We start from the raw sequence: 23,671 nt of genomic DNA on the forward strand, positions 1-23,671 counted from the left end.
ACAGAACATAAAATCCCAGACAATATAGTCTTATACACATCATTTTATGCTGTCTTGTCTCAGCTCCCGTGCGTGCATGCGTATTTGAAAGCCTCTATAATTAAGCAATATTACACGAGAGGGTGTGGTTTAAGGTGATTATTGCCACGACAGTGATGCGGTCAGGAACGAGACGGAGTCGAGTTCCGCAAGCATCACTGAGATGAAGAACCACTGAGTCGAGAACCACTGACATAGAAACATAGCTTTTTCAGAAAACTGTCAGGATGTAGAAGACATTTTTAGAATCTGATCTCAGGTCAGAATGGGTTAAATGTGAATGCAAATAAAGATGTTATGGTGTGTGTGTGTGTGGGTGTGTGTGTGTGTGTGTGTGTGTGTGTGTGCGTGCGCTAGGTGGCGGTGTGCAGCCAGTGTGCAGAGGGAATGGGTCCCAGTAAGAAGGTGGCCAAGAGGAACGCAGCCGAGAAGATGTTGGAGCTCCTGGGATACAAAGTGCCTCAACCGACGCCCCCCAAACCTGCCCTCAAAATGGACGAAAAGGTACCTCAGCCCCCCCAAACCTGCCCTCAAAATGGATGAAAAGGTACCCCCAGCCCCCCAAACCTGCCCTCAAAATGGATGAAAAGGTACCTCAGCCCCCCCAAACCTGCCCTCAAAATGGATGAAAAGGTACCCCCAGCCCCCCAAACCTGCCCTCAAAATGGATGAAAAGGTACCCCAGCCCCCCAAACCTGCCCTCAAAATGGATGAAAAGGTACCCCAGCCCCCCAAACCTGCCCTCAAAACGGAGGGGGGGGGGGCACACGGTGGCACAGTCTGTAGTGCTGTCGCCTCACAGCTAGAAGGTCCTGGGTTCGATTGACAGATTGACAGAAGCAAAGATTTGAGTTAAAAACGTTCGCTCAGAAAGAATATATATTCAAAGATATGCGCCACATTTCTACGATTATTAAAAAAATAGCAGGTCTACAAGCGAGTGCCACGCTACGAGCTTGTAGATCTGCTATTTTTCAATGGCTATAGTATAACGTAATGCTTTAAACACCAAAAGGGGTTCCTGTCCTGAATGGGTTTGAATTGAAGAATGACAAACAGCAGATCTACAAGCTCAAAACGTGTCTCTTTGCGCCGCGTTTCGAGCTTGTAGATCTGCCTTTGATGCTTTTGTGTGACGCTGTAGTGTGTATCGAGTATGGCGTTGATTTATAGAAAAAACACAAGGTTAGAATATTGAGATATGAGTTTTCTGCCAGACAGCGATGGTTATTTTGGTGAGAGCGGCTTATTGTGGATCCACCCCCTCGTTTGAACTCTCACAGACGTGACCTTTTAACACTAGCATGTCTGAGAGGTAATTTTGACCGGTAAATGGTGCATTTATCCAAGGCGCTTTACATAGATTGTGCATGGCATTCACCCATACATTCACACACTGATGGCAGCGGAAACCATGCAAGTCACCAACCTGCACATCTGGAGCAATCAGGGCTTCAGTGTCTTGCTCAAGGACACTTCGACACTAACTCTGGGGGAGCACCACAGGGTTCGAACTGGCAACCTTGCGGTTACCATCCAGCCACTCTACCCCTGAGCCACCGTCGCCCCCCTAGTGGCCACTACCACTGAACCACCACCTTTTCATTGTGTGTGATTACTATTGTCTCTCTAGGTTCCAATAAAGAAACCTGGAGACGGACGCAAAGTGACCTTCTATGAGGAGGAGGCCACCATGGGTGAGTACCGTTTACCAGACATCTTAACACTTACGCAGAGTATGCAAGAGCAACATACAGTTCTGACTGCATTGAGGAGGTTATTCCACAGTTTCGGAGCCAGGAGTTAGACTCTAGGGCGTGTGGAGCATTGTCCAGGGTGTTTTAGAGGAGGGAGAAGAGTCTGGGACGTGTGGAGCGTTGTCCAGGGTGTTTTAGAGGAGGGAGAAGAGTCTGGGACGTGTGGAGCGTTGTCCAGGGTGTTTTAGAGAAGGGAGAAGAGTCTGGGACGTGTGGAGCGTTGTCCAGGGTGTTTTAGAGGAGGGAGAAGAGTCTGGGAGACGTGTGGAGCGTTGTCCAGGGTGTTTTAGAGAAGGGAGAAGAGTCTGGGACGTGTGGAGCGTTGTCCAGGGTGTTTTAGAGGAGGGAGAAGAGTCTGGGACGTGTGGAGCGTTGTCCAGGGTGTTTTAGAGGAGGGAGAAGAGTCTCGGACGTGTGGAGCGTTGTCCAGGGTGTTTTAGAGAAGGGAGAAGGGTCTCTAGTCTAAACCCTGTGTGTGGGTCACTCTCCCAATAGGCGCCAAGGAGGAGGACTACCGGCTGCCTTACCTGAACCACCAACAGCTGCCGGCGGGCATCCTGCCCATGGTGCCCGAGGTGGCCCAGGCGGTCGGGGCGTCGTGCCACAGCAGCCATCTGCACGGCAAGGACTCCAAGCGGCCGGCGCCCGACCCGGCCGTGGCCACGCTCACCGCCATGATCGCCAACGAGCTGCTGTACACGGGCACCTCGCCCACGGCCGAGACCGTCCTGAAGAACGGCAGCCAGCCGAGCCCCGCGCCGCCCCACGGCCCGCTGACCAGGCCCTCGGAGCAGCTGGGCTTCCTGGCCTCGGTGCAGGCTCTGCAGGTACGCAGAGACCCAGTGTGTTGTTCTTGGCAGCAATTTTTCTCACTTTTTTTTTTTTTTTTTGTCACCTGGAATGTCTTAGCGTTAGTCTAGTTTTAGTCATGCGTCAGTGTCATGCGATTTTGGTCGACTAAATCTACAGTTGATTTAGTCGACAAACTTGTGTTTTGGCGGGCCTTGATGCCGTCCTAATGACTGATTTACACTTGCTGAAAAAAGATCTACAAGCTTGTAGATTTGCTATTTCCAGCATGCAATCAAGAGTAAAATGACTTTCCGTATAGTGGATTGTCCACTAGTCCCTTCCTAACATTTTAGTCTACTTTTTTTATTTGTTGACGGAATTGTATTTAGTCTTAGTTTTAGTCGCCAGTTTTAGTTTTCAGCTTAGTTTTCATTTTGTTTCCATTTAGTTTCCGTCAGTGAAAAAAGGTAGTCGGCGAACATTTTTCATCTTGGTATCAGTCGACGAAATCAACACTGTTTGTGACTGACCACTTTGTGGCCGTCCAATTTATGCTGTCCTCATTTAGGAGAGTCCTTAGTCTCATTTTGGAGAGTCCTTAGTAGAGGGCAGCACGGGTCCACCCGGACCCGAATACCCGAGATCCGACCCGAGAACCGAGCCGGTTCGGGTGCAAAATATTGACGTGCCGTCGGGGAACGGGTCGGTTCCATTTCAAAGCTGCGGATCTCGGTTCGGGTATCTGAAATGCAGAATACCCGAAATGCCCGTGCAGGACCCGAGCTTTATTATATATTGTAACGATCCCAGGAACCGGAGGCAGAGACGTAGTTCCAATGATAAAGATCTCTCTTTATTATAGTTCAACAATCATCCATATAACCACAGCATTTGTGTGTGTACATGCTAGCCAGGTTTGCTCTCTCAACCTAACTACCAACACAGCCTCTCACAGGCTCACATGCCGCGTCACTCACTCCTCCGTCCCGGGAGTCCCACCCCCAAGACAGTCCCATTGGCTAAAGCCATAGCTGGCCGCTACACTATATATATAACCGTTCAACTTTAAAAATAGTTTTTGAAAATAGACATGATATTATGGTTATGCGTTACGGTTGTAATGATTATGTTCTAAAATACACGCCTCGAGGATTTGGAAATGGAACGTATCCACTGGTGGTGGGTGTGTCACAGTGTGTGTGCGGTCACATACACAGTCAGTTGTGTGAAGTCAGCCTTCCGATGTGAATGTGATCCACCGCAGTCTGGAATAAAGCCTAATTATTACAGCACGTCGTCCTTTCTGATTGTACACATTGTGCAACGCAAGACACAAACTGTAGGCCTACTTAACCATGCGACGCATTGCGAGCTTGTAGATTGGCGCTTTTCAGTGCTCCTTTGTAGAGGACGGGGTGATGCATGCAGCATTGCTGACGTTCAGTCTCATAATCACAGTGAAAATGAGCATAATATAGGATTGGACACACCACGGGTGTAACGGGTCGTCGGGTCTTTCGGAACGGGTAGGTTTTTTTCGGATCCGAACCTGTTTTTATCGGCTCCGGATCGGACCGGGTCCAATTATTTCAGGTCCGGTTCCGGGCCGGGTGCGGCCAATTAGAATGTTCTCGGATCGGTTCGATTCTGATATCACCGGGTCCGTTTCGGGCCGGGTCCAATTTTATGGACCCGTGCTGTGCTCTAGTCCTTAGTCTCATTTTGGAGAGTCCTTAGTCTCATTTTGGAGAGTCCTTAGTCTCATTTTGGGGAGTCTTAGTCTCATTTAGGAGAGTCCTTAGTCTCATTTAGGAGAGTCCTTAGTCTCATTTAGGAGAGTCTTAGTCTCATTTAGGAGAGTCCTTAGTCTCATTTAGGAGAGTCTTAGTCTCATTTTGGGGAGTCTTAGTCTCATTTAGGAGAGTCTTAGTCTCATTTAGGAGAGTCTTAGTCTCATTTAGGAGAGTCTTAGTCTCATTTAGGAGAGTCTTAGTCTCATTTAGGAGAGTCTTAGTCTCATTTAGGAGAGTCTTAGTCTCATTTAGGAGAGTCTTAGTCTCATTTAGGAGAGTCTTAGTCTCATTTAGGAGAGTCCTTAGTCTCATTTAGGAGAGTCTTAGGCCCAATCCCAATTCCTTTTTTAACCCTACCCCTCAGCCCTTGCCCCTTCCCCTTGTCCCTGCATAATGAGTGTCAAGGGGTAGGGAGATAAATCATCCCCCTAGGAATTGGAACGTCCCTAAATATTGAACGTCCCTTGTAGATATTGATATACAACCTGTTCTCAGAAAATAGCTGATCTGCAAGCTCACTACAGGCCAGTGGTCCCCAAACTTTGATGGCATTTCTGTCTCTAGGACCCCCAATTTATATTGTAAAATCAATGTTAATTAACCCTGAGAGTGTACAAACTATCATTTAGCCCATAACCCACATTGAAAACTACTTTCCATTTGATTTAAGCTGTAGAGATGGAACGTAAATATAACATTGCTGTGGTTATGATGAAATAAATATATTGTAATTTTGTCTCATGTTGGTAGCCCACCATGCAGAATGTAATTCAGCTAGATATAGCTCATTCTGACACCTGCTCAACAGTTGTACCTGATTAATTGATTATTGTATTAACAGTTTGTATAGCATGGGTACAGATATATATACAGGGTTAGAAAAAGGAAAAACAATTTACAGTATAGAAAGAAGGGGCTGTGGTCACTGTTCATTGTTTTTAATATCATTAAGAACAGAGTCATTTTCTATCAATGAAAATGCCATTGTGATTCATCTCCATCCAATGTACAGTCTGCACAGCAGCTTGCAATCTGTTCCGTAGCTGGTTTGCCTGGGGAAAAAACACCATTGCTAAATTAGTTATGAAAGTTTTGCAACTTGTGGGGATTAGTTTAACATTGGTCATGATAAAACCATAGCTATCACTGCAGCGAGTAGCCAACGTTATGCAGTGACAGCGTTATGTAGGTACAGTAGGCTATTTCACGGCTTTTAAGAGCTCCAAAAGCAGAATGTTGACATATCGTGGTCTGGGGGGTCGGACTGATGCCTGCTAATAAGCTAGCTTGCATCCGAGTTGTATCACCGGCGCACCGGCGATAAATAAAAAAGAATAAAGCGCCGATGCGGCGCCAAATGAATGGGTAACGTTGTATGAATGCAACGCCGTATCATATCGTTAGTTCACGTGAAGTAACGTTAACCTTTGCTAGAGATTGCAATATTTTTGGCGATGCAGATTGTTAATACATTCAAATAATATTGGTTATTATAATATTTTTCCATAATAAAGGACATAAAAGGCTTCTTACCTCGTCCGCCTTTCAGCCCTCAGTGATGTTGCTCCGTTTGAAGTCCCGTCGAGATATCCCTTCAAACGAAGGGGATTCTACCCCTCACCCTCGGCCCTTCCCCTCCATCCAAAGACAATTGAGATAACCCTTCCCCCTCACGTGAACGCGCATAAGCAAGGGAAAGGGCTAAGGGCCAGGACGAAGGGGGGAATTTGGATTGAGCCTTAGTCTCATTTAGGAGAGTCCTTAGTCTCATTTAGGAGAGTCTTAGTCTCATTTTGGAGAGTCCTTAGTCTCATTTTGGAGAGTCCTTATTCTCGCGTAGCCACACAACTATCCCACAATCTGCCATTTCCATTCACGGAAATATATTTATTTATTTCTATATTTCTTTCTCACCACCTTGTTTGTGTCATGTAAACTCTGTACAGTAGCATGTTTTATGTTAGCTGCAAGGACACAAGTATCAAACATAATATCAGGTCGACTTTGTCTGGCATCCCACAGAAGTTGACCTATCTTTGATCTAAGGTCATCAATTTCACTCTCAGTCAGGGGAGCATCCCGGCTCATCGCTCTGGAGGTGTGAATTTTGAATTGGCTGAATATTCTGTATATAATGGTCTTGATGCATATAAGTTACTCCACTTTCAGTGACATACTCCATGCCTACATAGCCAAAACTGTCATGTTGTGCAGGCTTTAGCAGACAGTCTATTATGTGAATCAATGGCAGTGGCCAGGTTGTTATTTTGTACTAACAAAACTAACTAAAGTTTCATACAACAAAGAGAAGGTTGTCATTTTTTGACTTATCACCCCAGGGGACCAGCCATTACCGATCTTTTGATGGATCTGTTGTCACATTTTCCTTATAGCATTTCAGATCTCCTGTTCATGTAGTAGACAGATGCCAGGTCAAGTTGTAGACCTGGCTAAATGCCTAAACTGTACATTGAATCAATTGATTTGTTTTGAGATCCGTCACCTTGTACTTTCAAATGAATGGTCATTTCTGCAAGCTTGTAAATCGGCTATTATTGTTACAGAGATAATGTGACGCTGATGTTTATATTTTAACTTCTCTTGCAGGTGGAATACAAAGACTTCCCCAAAAACAATAAGAATGAGTTTGTGTCGCTGATAAACTGCTCCTCCCAACCCCCGCTCATCAGCCACGGCATCGGCAAGGATGTGGACTCTTGTCACGACATGGTGAGTCTATCGCTATATGTGACCAAATCTGACTGAGGGACTGCCACTGGTTTCTTTCTGTGTGAAAGCAGGGAATCATAGCTTCAAATTGACATTGGTTGTTCAGTTTGACCCACCAGTTTTGGAGTTTTGGAGTGGCTTATAGAGTTATTTCTTGCAGAGAAACAGTGAGTTGAGAAAACGGGTTCACTTCCTTGGTCTCTAACATTACACCTAGCTACATGTTTAAAGGACAACTTTAGTTTTTTTCAACCAAGGTTCAAGTTTTAGGTTGTTATTCGAGAAAGTAAAAGATGAGTGTTAATTGTTTTTCATTTGCTGCTTTCTTTCGTTTTAGGGATTTTAGCTCTTTTTGACAGGGGGGCGGGGGCATTCGAGCATGTGGGCTAAATATGTATTTTTTCTAGGGCCGGGACTAATTGAGATTAATTACGATTAATTAACTACAGAAAAATTAATGCATTAAAAAAATTAACGCATTTTAATCACACTATTTTTTTCACTGCGGAACGTTGTCACTGGACAGTTTTAAGACGGACCTGCGCACCAAGTGTCCGTGTCCTCTTCAGACAATAACACCACCAGAAACCGCAGACAGTTCACCAGACTGGGGGAAGCCGCTGAGATCACCTTGCTTGTCCCCGTGGATTGGAAATAGGATTTAAAAGGCTATCCGATGGTAGCGTGGATTACAGCACAGTTGTGTGCAATTATTCAATAAAGAATTATTACCCCTATTACTGCAAAAACAATGTTTTATTGCTTAAACTTATGTATTCACTATTCATTGATTCACTAGTATACCAAAATCCATTTGAAAAAATTGCTTTCTCACTGTTCTCGGGTCAAATAATGATATGCGATTAAAATGCGATTAATCTAGATTAATTAATCGCAAAGCCTCTGATTAATTAGATAATTTTTTTTAATCGAGTCCCAGCTCTAATTTTTTTTTTCACAACATTTTATGGTGATTTATTATTTTATTATTTACTATAGTCCTAACAAACCCCAGGAAATTACATCTGGCCACAAAATATCACAGGATCTACTGAATGTAAAGGAGGCCTACTGGGGGAAGGCTTATACTGTGTGTGTATACTGTAGGCTCAATATGTCAGTTTGTCACATTCAATAGATCTTGTGATCTTTTGTGGCCAGATGTAATTTCTTGGGGTCTAGTAGGACTATAGTAAATAAAATAAAATAAAATCGCCATAACATTTTGTGAAAAAATACATATTTAGCCCCATGCTCGAATGCCCCCGCCCCCTTGTCAAAAAGAGCTAAAATCCCTAAAACGAAAGAAAGCATCAAATGAAAAAAAGAATAACACTCACCTTTTAGTTTCTCTAATAACAAGCTAAAACATGAACCTTGGTTGAAAAAAAACTAAAGTTGTCCTTTAAGCATTTATTTCATATTTACAGCTCTAACACTTCTTTCAGACATGCTCTAGTGTGTGAAGAGTCTGCCTGTGCTATTAACTCATTTTGGAAAAAAGAAAGAAAAGAAAAACAGTTCTCCTCTGGTGAAAAGCTGGAGGTTGCGCGGTGGCAGGCTCTCAGTCAAATCTGGTCACATTATGGTGAGTCTGTCTCCGAAGCAAACAAGTGTTGTTCTAACCAATAGGGTGTGTAATGTTGTTCCTTCCAATGACTACAATTTACAATTTAGGCATTTAGCAGACGCTCTTGATCCAGAGCGACTTACATTTAAGCAAAAACAAAAGCATGTCATACATCACATAATATATAATAATGACTAGTCTAAACTAAGGGCCGATTCATACTCCTATTTTAGAGCCGAATAAAAGTCGGTTCGGCTCTGTAGAGCCTACAATTTGACGTCATTTGAGGTTCGGATGGGGGGGGGGGGGGGTACCGTCCTAAAGTCGGCTCTGCGGTGCTACTGAAAATTTCTGACGAGCCAAAATCATTTCGGCACTACAGCGCCGAAGCAGCGGTAAAATAGGAGTATGAATCGGCCCTAAGTACTGCACGCTTCTATACGGGCTGTGTAATGTAATGTTGTTGTTCCTTCTAACCAACAGGCTGCGTTGAATATTCTGAAGTTACTGTCGGAGCTGGATCAGCAGCATCCCAACGACAGGACGGGAAACGGACCAATCTCTGGGTAAAGACGACAACATTACGTCCTCTTAGGGCTGTAAATCTCTGGGTAAAGACAACCACATTACGTCCTACTAGGGCTGTCAATCTCTGGGTAAAGACAACCACATTACGTCCTACTAGGGCTGTCAATCTCTGGGTAAAGACAACCACATTACGTCCTCCTAGAGCTGTCAATCTCTGGGTAAAGACAACCACATTACGTCCTACTAGGGCTGTCAATCTCTGGGTAAAGACAACCACATTACGTCCTCCTTTGGGCTGTCAATCTCTGGGTAAAGACAACCACATTACGTCCTCCTAGGGCTGTAAATCTCTGGGTAAAGACAACCACATTACGTCCTCCTAGGGCTGTAAATCTCTGGGTAAAGACAACCACATTACGTCCTCCTAGGGCTGTAAATCTCTGGGTAAAGACGACCACATTACGTCCTCCTAGGGCTGTAAATCACTGGGTAAAGACGACCACATTACGTCCTCCTAGGGCTGTAAATCACTGGGTAAAGACGACCACATTACGTCCTCCTAGGGCTGTAAATCTCTGGGTAAAGACAACCACATTACGTCCTCCTAGGGCTGTCAATCTCTGGGTAAAGACGACCACATTACGTCCTCCTAGAGCTGTCAATCTCTGGGTAAAGACAACCACATTACGTCCTCCTAGGGCTGTACATCTCTGGGTAAAGACGACCACATTACGTCCTCCTAGAGCTGTCAATCTCTGGGTAAAGACAACCACATTACGTCCCGACTCCCTACTAAAGTTAAAGTACTTCTATTTACGTTATTTATCATAACGGCCCTGTGAAATTTTAGATTACGTAGCCTAAAAGACAAAACCGAAAGACAAACGGTAATATGTTTTATTCACATGTTCAAAAGGGTAGTGCCAAAAACACAATCGTGATTAGTTGCACCGCAATCAGTCGTCAACTTACATGTTTGTGATCGCGACAGCCCTGCAGTCGACTTAACCCATTTTGTGGCGGGAACCCCTTTTGGTGTTAGCATTACTAGTCCTTACCCGTTCTGAATATATGCAAACAGCAAATCATGTTCAGTGTGTGATGTAATAGATCACATTACTGATAGGGGGGGGAATTGTTTACAGATGGTCTTGGGAAGTTGGGTTGGGCACTAAAGTATAGGCTAATTAAATGCTGTAGTACAATCATAAGTACACCATTGATGTGTGATGTAAATATGGTGGTGATATTCTGCCTATAAATGGAAGTTATTGAATATTTTCAAGGTCGGTGTTGCACTTTGTAGACGGTCCCTAACCGCTCACCGTCTGCTGCCCGTGGAGATATAAGCTATTAAACGGTGAACGCGGAGGTTGGCTTTTTGGGCTTCAAAGCAAGTTGTAGTTTGTTCTTTATATAATCAGGATAAGAATTAGATGTTTTGTGTGATTTAGGAACGTGTCGTTGTCATTGCATCTGTCTGTATGTATTTTGTCATTGTGTTGTTCCGACGGCACGGGATCTGTCTTCTCCAAACGTCTCCATTTGGCCACCCCGAGACCCCGACAGATAAGCATTCCGTTGTGATCGTGCTGTTCAGTGTGTCACGCAGCCACGCTGGGTGCGCGCAGGGCTGTAAGCTGTCGTTGTCAGTGTCCAGGCTTTGAGCGTGCATGTAGCCCATGTGTAATGCACGGCGAAGGAGGTGGTTGAGGAGGGGGCGGACAGTGTAAATGGTGCATTTATATATAGCGGCGGAGCGGCTGCAGTCCTGGCTGTGTGTCGCTGATCATAAGCCCAGAAACAGTGTCCTCGGAGCGGCTGCAGTCCTGGCTGTGTGTCACTGATCATAAGCCCAGAAACAGTGTCCTCGGAGCGGCTGCAGTCCTGGCTGTGTGTCGCTGGTCATTCACATCCAACACGGACACAGAACAGATGCTCCGACGGGGCTGGGTTTCGCTTCCTATGTCACACTACAAACGGTGACCTATCGAATTATGCGTCCCACACCCCCTCCACAGGCACACAATTCTTCAAGTTACAATTCTCCATGATCGTGTGGTGATGTAAAAACAATATCTGTACAGTAAATATGACAGTTGCGTCGGTAAAAAAGTAGCCTAGCTGGATTGTGGGAGCGTGCAGATTTATTTTGGCATGGAGAGATGTGTGCTAATAGTGTGGCTCGGTCGGAGATAGAGCACGGACAAATAAACGGGTTTTTATTCACTAATAAATTCATTATTAATCTTATTGGAAAAATGGCTTCGTTAAGACCTCCATATTATTATGGTCAATGCCTGTGTGAAAAGTGGGAGCGATTGGTGCAGGCAATGAGGAGATAAGTGTTTGTTTCTGACAGACAGACAGACAGACAGACAGACAGACATTCAGACATTCGCTCTATTATTATTAGGATGTTATGCTTTAGCTATTGAAAAATAGCAGATCTACAAGCTCATAGTCGTTCTTTGAAAAATCAAAGAACGACTGACATAGAAACGTAGCTTTTTTCAGAAAACTGTCAGGATGCAGAAGACATTTTTAGAATCTGATCTCAGGTCAGAATGGGTTAATGGACGCCGTCGTTGTGTTTGTGTCTCTGCAGGTGCGGCAAGCAGCAGGAAATGGACACAGAGTCGCTCCTCAAACAGGCTAACTCCAGCACCATGGCACAGACTCTAGACGGAACCGTTTAGAAAGAAACGCACAAACAAACACGCCATGTTTGGTCGTCTTGACAAAAACAAGCACTAGAGAAAACTCACACTGTGTTCTGGATGTTTAAAGAAGACCGACTTTTACGCTTGGTTTGCGCGCCGGACATGGCAGCGGTATCGACGAGCTTGTAACATCTGTACGGAGCCCTGGAGTGGCCATCGAGATATATATATATATATATAAATAAATAAAATATAAATAATATATATATATATATATATATATATATATAAATATTATTTTTTCAATGCTAATTCGATATCTCAAAATAGTAACTCGTGCCTCGAAATACTATTTTGTGCTCTCGAATTACTAATTCATCTCTCGAACTAGTAACTCGTCGTCTCAAATTGCTAATTCCAGATCACGATCACAAATAGTATTTCGAAGACCACAAGTTACTAATTTGCGATCTCGAATTGGCATCCTAAAAACCGTCTCTCTCGATGGCCTCTCCAGGGCTACGTACCTCTGCGATGTCCGGCACGCAAACATTTAGTATAAATCACTTTGGAAGTCTACAGCTCGCTTTGTTTTAGGGGGTGGGGGGGGACGGCGGCCGTAGGCTCTCTAAAGCCAACACTGTTTCATATATTAAGATGTTTAATCGCAATGTTCACAGTTAAACAAGATTGTTAAAGAGGAAAAAATATTAGTTTTCTTTGATGTTGTTTAATTGTATACATTATTTATTCTTTTTTTTTTTTTTTGCTTTGCGTTAAATGCGGCTGCATCCTAGTCGAGTAAAAAGTAGAACGAAGCGACGATCGTGGAAGCTTTTTTTTTCTTCGTTTATCTTCATGGCTAGAGCTCATTTTGTTTGTTTCTTTTAATTTCCTCCTTTTAGAGAGACTTGCTTTGCTCTGGGTTTTTTTTTTAAGTGTTTTATGTTGTAGCCCAAAGAGGACTACTTGGCCCCCCAACATGACTCTGTTTCCATCTCTTACTCACCCCCTTGAAGCTTTGAAACCATGGACATCATTTCTCTTGATCGCATTCCTGGATGAATAATCAAAATGTGAAACGGGGCGCGGCATTTAGGGTGGCATCGCAGGCTACCCGCAAATTGCAGCAGGGCAACTTATGAAGTATTGAATTATTTTATTTTTTATTTGAATCACCCCCCATAACTCTTGAGAGTGTACAAACGGAACCAAATGGACCCTATTTGTTCACTGTCAGAGTTACAGCCCTGTATAAGGGTCCATTTTGACCCTTTCAGAGAACCAGCACACTGACAGTCAGTCCCTTTGCTCAACACCATAAGACAACCAGTTTTGTTTTATCTAGCTATTAAACGAAAGCTTTGCAGATTGGCCTTTTTTCCGAGATTAATGTGAACGTGTCCCCGAGAAGAGAAGACGAGGCGGTGTTTGTCCACCATTAGTAAGAAAAAATAATATATAAATAGAATGCGCACCTCAGATCAAATGTCTAAAGAAGGTGCACACGCAAAACGAAATGCCAAGATAAGAAGAGGCTGTGTTTGCCCTCGACAATAAAGGATTACGTTGCTGCGCACTGCCTGACTTGCGCGGCACTGAAGACGAATGTTTTTGGAAGCCGTTTCGGTCAGTGGCGAGCTTCCTCAGAGGAGGTATTATGACCACGGCATGGCCCAGTGGCTGGCTGTCAGCTGCAGTTTACTCTCAAACTTTACCAGAGTAGCTCGGTTTTGCCCGAATGACGATGATACTAATGAAGGCTCTGTTCCATTCTGGCCAAATAGAGTCAGTGTTAATGATGCTAATGAAGGCTCTGTTCCATTCTGGTCAAGCAGAGTCAGTGTTAATGATGCTAATGAAGGCTCTGTTCCATTCTGGTCAAACAGAGTCAGTGTTAATGATGCTAATGAAGGCTCTGTTCCGTTCTGGTCAAACAGAGTCAGTGTTAATGACGCTAATGAAGGCTCTGTTCCATTCTGGTCAAACAGAGTCAGTGCTAATGAAGGCTCTGTTCCATTCTGGTCAAACAGAGTCAGTGTTAATGATGCTAATGAAGGCTCTGTTCCATTCTGGTCAAACAGTCAGTGTTAATGATGCTAATGAAGGCTCTGTTCCATTCTGGTCAAACAGAGTCAGTGTTAATGATACTAATGAAGGCTCTGTTCCATTCTGGTCAAACAGAGTCAGTGTTAATGATGCTAACGAAGGCTCTGTTCCATTCTGGCCAGACAGAGTCAGTGTTAAGGATGCTAACGAAGGCTCTGTTCCATTCTGGTCGAACAGAGTCAGTGTTAATGATGCTAATGAAGGCTCTGTTCCATTCTGGAGTCAGGGTCCTGCTATTGTGCATGTTGGTTCACTGGAAACACACCAGCGGGTGTCAAAGTGTCCTTGCGTTCCAAATGGCCCCGTACGGGTGTGTACGGGGCTTGAGAGTAATGCACAAAATGGAAGCAAGAGTTTCGCTCAAGGTCGCCACCGATCGAAATGTTTGCTTGCAAACATTTTAGTTTCTCCTGCGCCGTGCCAGTTGTCCTGTGTGCGTACAGCGGTTTGTTGTTGGGGGATTAGTCAACTGTGCAAACGAGCCTTCTATCTGTCAGCTTTGAGCTGCCCCGTGTTGGGTAGAAACCCTCCACATCAACTCCATGAAAAGCAAACCCAAAAATGTGCCTTGCCTGTTTTGCGAGAAGAAGGCTTTCTTCCCAGCTATGGGATCTATGCCGGTTGGCTTGAGTTCTTCTTTCTTGTAGTTATGGTTCCGTTTTTCTTCAAATACTCGACTTAATGTCATCGTTATTTTTTTTTTGTGTGTGTTCTTCATTAAGGGATGAGATTAAAAGCAAAATATTCTCCAGGAATTCCATTGCTTCACGGGGAGAGCAATTTACAGGAGAAAAAATATTTATTTTTCAAGTAGTCGTTTAACGGTAGATAACCCTTTTATTTGGACGTGCGTGCGTGCACGGCTGGGATGCAGCCAGAGGAACCACTGTAATGATTTCCCCAGACTGCTTTGAATCAACACCCACAAGTGAAGTGTTTTATCTGCACCACTGCCTCTCAACGGCCCGGTCTCCAAATGGACCCTGAACGGCTCTGTAATGAAACCAAATGGACCCTTACACAGGTCTGTAATGGAACCAAATGGACCCTAAAGCCTTACACACACAGTCTGCGAACGCCGCGCGTCAAAACAGCTGCCTCCGTTATTTCCAATTAACCTATCGCACACCGGCGGCGTCCGACGCGCGTTCACGCCTCGCCTAACGCTCCGATACGCCACCGTTCTATTTTCCAGGCGTTGCCGCGTCGCTGCGCACCCGGTGTGTGTAGGGCTTTACACAGGTCTGTAACTCTGAGAGTGTAACAAATGGAACCGAATGGACCTCCATGCGGGTCCATTTGGTCGTTGGGGGTCCTCGGTTCAGACCCCTGGTCGTTGGGGGTCCTCGGTTCAGACCCCTGGTCGTTGGGGGTCCCTGGAAAAGGAAACGGTGGTCTACATTACTATGTAAGGGCCTGGAAGTTGTTTGTTTTTGTTTTGGTATTTTATTTTATTTTATTTCTGTTGTGACTAAATGTAGCGTGTGTGATTGTAAATGTGATGTTGTCCCCCCCATATGTGTGTGTGTGTGTGCGTGCATCCTGTGTGTGTGTATGCGTAGTGTGTGTGTGTGTGTGTGCGTTGTGTGTGCGTTGCGTGTCTGTAGGGCAGTGTGTTGGAAGTCTCTCGTTGCGTAATGGTTGAAGCACGATACCAACCCCCCCCCCCCCCTGCCTCATCTCTGTACCCCGTTGCCCCCCCCTTCCCCCTGGTGTCGTGCCCCCCCCCCCCCCCCCATGGAATGTAAGTAAAACTGGTGTGCTGTCGAGCACAAAATACAAAGTCACTGTCTCTTTTTCTTACATCTTTTACTCCTAAACCTGCTCTTGCCCTAAACCTGAGTTTCTCAAACATTTTCATTGTTGAGGAATCCTAAATTAAAATGTTTTTTTCTCCGTGATGATGTCCCTGCCATGTTGTTTTTCTAAGTGCTGGAGTTTGGAAGCACTCGTCGTATGTCACTGAACGGCCCTGCGTTCCACCTGCTTCGACTTTGCACATAATGCAGGAGGCAGCAGCGCGACCCGTTAACAAAAACGAGTGCTTCCAAACTGCAACACTTTATGAAAACCAAGCTCGGCAGATTGAAAGAGGATAATTCAAGCTTGTACTACAGCTGCAATGTTGGTGAGTTTAACGTTGTTTAAGACAAGCAGATCGCAAACCAAATTGGATGAGTGGGGAGTCAATGGAGGGCATTGCAACTCTAGATTCATCCCATTATTTAAAAAATCTAGCGGCTAGGGGTCTGTGTGCTGTCTGCTAGGCTTAATGTTTTCAGCCACTGAAGGCAATACTGTGAATGAATTGGCTGTGCCTTCTTTGGTTTAAAGTAAACTAAATATGTGGTGATGAGGAATGCCTACATTCCACTTAATCTGAATTTAGGGGTACCTGTTATGCTAAAAGGGTAGTTTGGTATATTCTCACTCACTGAGGTTCATTTCTCTTACATTGTATCACCAGTCAGTAGGCCTATGTACCGGTTTGATTCTGATCTTACTGTACTGTTTGGCGTGCCAGTTAGGCTAATGCCTAACACTTCAGTCCAGTTTGGAACTAACTGCTTATTGTTTTAAAAGTCAACCTTACAATGGATTTACAAAGGATACATATAGCAGTAACCACATGGACCTGTAAACCACACTATACCCCAGGGATTACCCACAAAAGCAAACCTTCACTCAATAACAGTTCAGTCAGGACAACTCATGATCATGGATGGATGGAATATATCTTAGTTATACTAATGTTTGTCTTGTCTTTAGTTCAATGTTTGTTTTGTTTTGTTTATTTTACATTTACGTCATAATGTGCCTCATTACGTCATATTGTCTCTTTATTGTTTAATACTGGCGTTTAATGTTTGTTTTACATCACCATTACATCACCTAATCAACATGAGTTAGACTTTAATTATATATTAGCACCCCTCACTTCACACGGGTGTGATCTTTTTGTTTTGACATGACACAAAATGTAGGAAACGAGATTTGAATGTGTATTTACTCACGACCCATAAGAATTGGTCCGACTGGGCTCACTTACTTCCTGTTGTCTCAGTAAGACAGCCCTCCCCCTATCCACAAGGAGGAGCAGTGCACCAAAGCATTATGGGAATTGTAGTCCAGGAAGGAAGTGAGAACAGTGTCCATGCAATCTAAAACCACATATTAAACACACAAAGCCAGACCCCAGAAAAGTGTTCTAAATCTTTTAAACGTCATTAACACACATGTTTTTACCTCTGCCTCATAGCCAAGCAGAGAGAGCTGCCGTAAATTAGATTAGTAGATTAAATATTAACGGTGAAACCGCATTTCATCTTGTGACCTGACTTACTCGACCTATCCCTGTAGGCTCAAATATGGAGTCACGACGCTGTCTGTCGTCGACTCCATATTTGGGCATGCTTGACACATAACACCAAATGGGAAGAGAAGGGGGATTGTATGGCAGAAAGATACATATATGAGCATAAAAGGGACACATGCAACGGGTAGACCTACTCCAGACAACACACTCCATATTTGGGCATGCCTGACAGAACTCCATATTATAGGAATAGAGGGACACAGAGTGTCTCCCCTTTACGTCCCAATGCCGCACATTTACCCAGGTTAACAGGAACACATTTACCCAGGTTAACAGGAAATTGGTGTAACTTAACAGCGTTGGTGGGGGAGAGCGAGTGAGTGAGAGAGAGACAGTGCGAGAGAGAGAGAGGGCCTCGGTGCAAGGGTGGGGAGGGGCCCGAGGCCCCTAGAGTCTGGAGGTCTGTTTAAACTGATGGAACATAGAAAAGGCCTCCTATGCACAGACAGATGGCTGGAACGGGAACTCGGACACAGCACAGGGACAACGGGTATGGCATAGCCGGGGTGAGTCATGGATGGATCTCCAACTCCCATCGTTACCGACTCGGTGCTCTACACCGCTCTAGTTTCATTCAAAAGACTGAAACTAAATCAATATAGATGGTATGCGCATGCTTAACCCATTCTGACCTGAGATCAGATTCATATGAGGTTTCCACTGGACACACACTGGTCTGATTAACCCATTCTGACCTGAGATCAGATTATAAAAATGTCAGTCGTTCTTAGATTTTTCAAAAATAGCAGACCTACAAGCTCTTAGCGCGCCACCAAAATGGGTTCCCGTTCAGAATGGGTTAAAGTGAATGGCCCATGGAGTGGCAAAGCAACAGGCAAAGTGAGTTTAATGTCGTTTAATGCAATCCGATAGGACTTTCTGTGTGGATGTGTATGGGGCTGTCAAGGCCAGAAAGTAGTTTTTTGCCACTCAGTAGGCATTCCTGCATAACTTCCTGGTTTGGTGATGATGTCACACGCATACCCTCTATTGTCTGTCAGAAGCAACACTACCGTTTACATCTGTGATGTAACTATGACATCAGTATGACTACTATGACATCAGCACTCAGAGTCCGTCTATATATATATGTCGGTAGACGCGTGTTTAATCGTCTCGTACAAGTTTGGAACAAAAGGTCTGTGGTTTGTGCGCCTCTCAATATGGTTCTGGAGAACAAAACTATCTCTTATGGCAGGCCCGACGAGGAGGAGGAGGAGGAGGAAGAAGAAGAATTGGTGGACCCCCTGGAAGTGGTCCGGGCCCAGTGTGAACAGAACCAGCACTGTGTCCCGTTGAAGCGGCGTCTGGAGGCGTGCGCGGAGCGCGTCGCCTCCTGCTCCGCCACGCGGGAGGAATGCACCGAGGAGCTGATGGACTTCCTGCACGCGCGCGACCACTGCGTGGCGGGAAAGCTCTTCCACAAGCTGAAGTGACGACCGCCCGCTGTGGCGAGCGGAGTTACGACGACACCGTAACACTTCGTCGGGCTTCGGTCCAACGGCGGCTCTTCTACATGGACTTCTATTGGTCGAAGAGTGACAAAGGACTGAACCCGGAAGTTTACAAACGAGTTACATGAACCGCGTGACCGGGCATAACTGCTTCGATGGCTCTGGTGGCGGGCATGCTCTTCCACAGGTTGAAATGAAACCCCATGTCCATCTCCTTATTGGGAATTATTGACATAGGCATAATCACATAGCTAGACTCTAGCCTATGTGATTCGCACAACACACAGGCTCTTGAACTTACAATACAATAACTGTAAAATCCAACAGAGACTGTTGGTGAAATAGAACATTGTCTTTTCAGTGTGTGTGTGTGTGGTTGTGTACATGTTGCGCAACATGCTAACAGATTTACGCCATTGTGAGAAATACCGCCCCACCTGCTATAGATATACAGATCTGGTGAATAATATAGGACATTTTGGGTCAGCATTATCCCCATTCAGGACGGGAACCCCTTTTGGTGTTTTAAGCAATATTATGTTATACTTTAGCTATTGAAAAATAGCAGATCTACAAGGCAAGCTATAGGTTGTATATCTGCTATGTTTAACTCAAATCTTTACTTCTGGGGGGTTCCCTGGAACAACATATTTTCAGATGGGGGTCGGCGGCCAATTTCATGTTCTGGGGTCCTTGACATGAAATAATAAGAACCACTGATGTAGAAACATATTCAGGAAACTGTCACGATTTAGAAGACTTTTTGTAGAATCGGCCTCAGGGCTAAATGGGTTAAAAAAGATAAGAGAAGGAAAAAAACATACAATCCTGGAATAAATAAGTACTCCATGTAAGTCTACCTAAAGTAAAAATCACACTTGGCATCATACATCACATTCCGTGCTCAACCAATCAAATCATCACAAATGTCCATTCCTTCCAATCACTTCATGGCATCTTCTTCACTTCTCTGCCCTCACTTTTATCCTCAGTGGGGGTGATCAGCCAATCACAAGCCGTGGTTTGATGTTCGAGAGACCCGAAACCCTGATGACCTCGGGATACATCCCATGTGATGACCTCGGGATACATCACTGAGGATACGTCCCAGGTGATGACCTCGGGATACATCACTGAGGATACGTCCCAGGTGATGACCTTGGATAAATCACTGAGGATACGTCACAGGTGATGACCTTGGGATACATCACTGAGGATACGTCCCAGGTGACCTTGGGATACATCACTGAGGATACGTCCCAGGTGAACTTGGAATACATCACTGAGGATACGTCCCAGGTGAACTTGGAATACATCACTGAGGATACGTCCCAGGTGAACTTGGAATACATCACCGAGGATTTGTCCCAGGTGGTGACCTTAGAATACATCACTGAGGATACGTCCCAGGTGATGACCTCGGGATACATCACTGAGGATACGTCCCAGGTGATGACCTCGGGATACATCCCTGATGATACGTCCCAGGTGATGACCTCGGGATACATCCCTGAGGATACGTCCCAGGTGATGACCTCGGGATACATCACTGAGGATACGTCCCAGGTGCAAATGTGAAAATATAAATCCATCACAATTCAGTTCATCTTCCGTGATTCCGTTCATCCGTGCACAAAGAGTGCGATAAATCCATCATAATTCAGCTCATCTTTCGTGATTCAGATCGTCCGTGCAAAAAAAAGAAGCGCGATAAATCCATCACAATTCAGGTTCATCTGTGACAAAAAGAGCGCGATTAAAAATCCATCGTAATTTCACGTTTTTCACAATTCTGAAGTAGAAATTACCACACACATGCCCAGCAGGAAGCCTCCCACGAAGCCGGTGGTGAGCACCATGTTCTCCGTCACCATCTCCCGGGACGCGCCGGCCAGCAGGTAGATCTCGGGGGTGACCTCGTTGACGTCCGTCTCCAGCTTGCCCCAGTCCACGGTGACGTAGCCGCTCCTCCGGGCCACCTGGAGCAGGAGGAGGCCTCCGCCCACGGCCGTGACCACCACCCTGCCGTACTTCTGGAGCAGGAAGCCCGCGCACCAGCCGCTGGCGCCCCCGAAGGCCATCTGTCTGACGTGCATGTAGCCACCGCCGCCGCCGTCCGGCGCCTCCTCGGAGGACGACCTCTCCACCGTCGCTGCTCCTGCTCCTCTCGTGTGTGGCGTACGACTGTCCTGACTCATTCGTGCAGGTCTTCAGACATTGCAGGCTGAGTCTTCTTTGGGTTTCTTTTAGGGCCTCCGTGCTTCTTTTATAACCCCCCGACGCTCCGCCGCGCTGACGTAACGTGACGTAATGTTGGTGACGTAACCTGTTCTGAATCCTGTTCGAGTTTCTTCGTATTTACTGTAGCAATGAGATGACATGGTAGACAAACAGGAGATGAGCTGCACACCAATATTGGTGAGGTGCTAAAGGCGAATAACGTAGATAAAGAAGAAAAAGGCTGCGATGCCTGAATTAATTTCCTGAAGAAGACCTTCAGTGCCGTCTCTACAGGGGGGCATTGGGGGGCATTGCCCTCCCCCCAGATTGGATTTTGTGACCCTCCAGACCAGATTGGCCAGTAGTACCCTACCCTACCAATATTTTAATGTTTTACAAATGTTAAATCGATAAGTTCTCCATGATTATTGTAAATATATACATGTTCAAATTAATTGACTAGTTAATAGAAATACAAGGTAATATATGCATGCAGAAGTCATTATAATGCTCAACATATTTGTATTTCTTTGTTTGTTGTTGGTGCTGCTGCATAATTGTAGCCTACTTGTAGCCTTTTTCAAGCATCACTTGGTTAACAGGCGACTATTTGAAGGGTGCAGTACTTAGTTTAGACTAGTCATTGGAAGGAACACCATTACACAGCCTGTTTAGAAGGGTGCAGTACTCAGTTTAGACTAGTCATTGGAAGGAACACCATTACACAGCCTGTTTAGAAGGGTGCAGTAATTAGTTTAGACTAGTCATTGGAAGGAACACCATTACACAGCCTGTTTAGAAGGGTGCAGTACTCAGTTTAGACTAGTCATTGGAAGGAACACCATTACACAGCCTGTTTAGAAGGGTGCAGTACTCAGTTTAGACTAGTCATTGGAAGGAACACCATTACACAGCCTGTTTAGAGCCTGTTTAGAAGGGTGCAGTACTCAGTTTAGACTAGTCATTGGAAGGAACACCATTACACAGCCTGTTTAGAAGGGTGCAGTAATTAGTTTAGACTAGTCATTGGAAGGAACACCATTACACAGCCTGTTTAGAAGGGTGCAGTACTTAGTTTAGACTAGTCATTGGAAGGAACACCATTACACAGCATGTTTAGAAGGGTACGTTGCAGGCTATGGGTATACTATAGCTCTGTGGTCAGCCTGTGCGATGTCTGGTGGGTTCAGAGGTGCATGCTGGACGCTTTTTAACTTCTTCCTTAAATACTCTCCCATTTTATAATCGGTCTTCCCTCTTTGTCCCTCACGGGTAGTTCTGGTTTGCTGTACTTCCCTGCCAGAGTCTTGGTGGTGATGTACAGTATGTTGTACAGTTCTCTCTCTTCTTGGTGATGTTGTACAGTTCTCTCTCTTCTTTTGAACCAGTTACGTCACGTTACGTTATCGTGGCCGAGCGTTGGGGGAGTATAAAAGAAACACGGAGGCCCTCAAGACAAAAAAAGGACTCGACCGCAATGTCTCAAGACCTGCAAGACTGCGTCAAGAAAGTCATATACCCCTTACAGGAGGAGCCGAGATGGTGGAGCCACCTGGTGGAGAGGAGGCCCGAGGCGGCGGCGGCGCCCGACGATTACCTGCACATCAAACAGGTGGCCTTCGGGGGCGCCAGCGGCTGGTGCGCGGGCTTCCTGCTCCAGAAGTACGGCAGGGCCGTGGCCACGGCCGTGGGCGGAGGCCTCCTCCTGCTCCAGGTGGCCCGGAGGAGCGGCTACGTCACCGTGGACTGGGGCAAGGTGGAGACGGACGTCAACCAGGTCACCCCCGAGCTCCACTCGCTGGCGGACGTGTCCCGGGAGTTCGTCAAGGAGAACGTGGTGCTCGCCAGCGGCTTCGTGGGAGGCCTCCTGCTGGGCCTGGTGGCTTAGAGGTGAGGCCTCCTGCTGGGCCTGGTGGCTTAGAGGCGAGGCTCGTTCTCCACGCCGTGTCCGTGAGGTCTTGCGTCGTACAAGGTTGGCCTGTAACTCCCCGACGTGGAGCCAAAACGGACCCTAGAGCGCTCATCCTCCACATCGTGTCTGAGCGGTCACGTCGCACATCAGAGCATGGAGCCATGTAAGTGGTTTTCGTTCTCCTCAGAGAGTTAAATTACCCGTTGCTCCGACATGCGTGGCCGGTTAAGACACATGCGTGGCCGTGTTCAGACACATGCGTGGCGGTTAAGACTCACCCGTTGGCTTCTGCGTGTGGTTAAGGTTTGGGATAGGATGTCGGGACTATTACGTGTCGGACCATTAGTACGTCGGTCCAAACATATGCCTCAGAGGATTTGTAGATTTGGGGGATCTGTAGATCTGGGGGGTCCGTGCATGGCCTGTATAGATCTGGGGGGTCCGCGCATGGCCTGTAGATTTGGGGGATCTGTGCATAACCTTATTCGAAATGTTCAGAATCACTGTTTTGGAGGACTCAAATGAAGCCTGGACATTGGTTTTGTCTTCAAATGTAATTCAGTTTTTTCTTATAGGATTATTTTATGCATTCAGAGAATGTGAGTGCACGGAGAGAGAGAACTTTAGCTAGCGATCTAGATCATGATGCAAAAGGGACGAGGGAGTGTGAGTCTGCTTTGTGTATAGTATTGGGGTAATTGTTTCCTTTTTCCTTTCGGTCTGCCTTA

At 45.6% G+C, this 23,671-nt stretch overlaps 3 protein-coding genes across 5 annotated transcripts in view; all 3 read left to right on the forward strand.

The window, feature by feature from the left end:
• The window catches only part of stau1 (staufen double-stranded RNA binding protein 1), a 37,732-nt gene extending 25,551 nt beyond the window's left edge, over nucleotides 1-12,181 (forward strand). For all 3 annotated transcript variants that reach the window (XM_083789166.1, XM_083789167.1, XM_083789168.1), the window contains 6 exons: nucleotides 397-543; nucleotides 1,673-1,736; nucleotides 2,292-2,623; nucleotides 6,989-7,111; nucleotides 9,165-9,247; nucleotides 11,818-12,181. In XM_083789166.1, the coding sequence (XP_083645292.1) occupies nucleotides 397-543; nucleotides 1,673-1,736; nucleotides 2,292-2,623; nucleotides 6,989-7,111; nucleotides 9,165-9,247; nucleotides 11,818-11,908 (840 nt within the window). In that variant the 3' untranslated portion in view covers nucleotides 11,909-12,181. The remainder of the gene's footprint in view (nucleotides 1-396; nucleotides 544-1,672; nucleotides 1,737-2,291; nucleotides 2,624-6,988; nucleotides 7,112-9,164; nucleotides 9,248-11,817) is intronic.
• A 6,339-nt stretch (nucleotides 12,182-18,520) lies between these two features.
• LOC310875803 (cytochrome b-c1 complex subunit 6, mitochondrial-like) lies at nucleotides 18,521-18,793 on the forward strand (the record flags this gene model as incomplete). The annotated part of the gene is made up of 1 exon (XM_083789177.1): nucleotides 18,521-18,793. The coding sequence occupies one exon, from the start codon at nucleotides 18,521-18,523 to the stop codon at nucleotides 18,791-18,793; it is 273 nt and encodes a 90-aa protein (XP_083645303.1).
• Nucleotides 18,794-22,508: 3,715 nt separating this feature from the next.
• LOC310875985 (FUN14 domain-containing protein 1-like) lies at nucleotides 22,509-22,919 on the forward strand (the record flags this gene model as incomplete). The annotated part of the gene is made up of 1 exon (XM_083789434.1): nucleotides 22,509-22,919. The coding sequence occupies one exon, from the start codon at nucleotides 22,509-22,511 to the stop codon at nucleotides 22,917-22,919; it is 411 nt and encodes a 136-aa protein (XP_083645560.1).
• Between the last annotated feature and the right edge of the window lie 752 nt (nucleotides 22,920-23,671).

Source organism: Protomyctophum parallelum, assembly GCF_964188405.1.
Source record: "Protomyctophum parallelum genome assembly, chromosome: 18".
In the NCBI taxonomy this organism is placed as follows: Eukaryota; Metazoa; Chordata; class Actinopteri; order Myctophiformes; family Myctophidae; genus Protomyctophum; species Protomyctophum parallelum.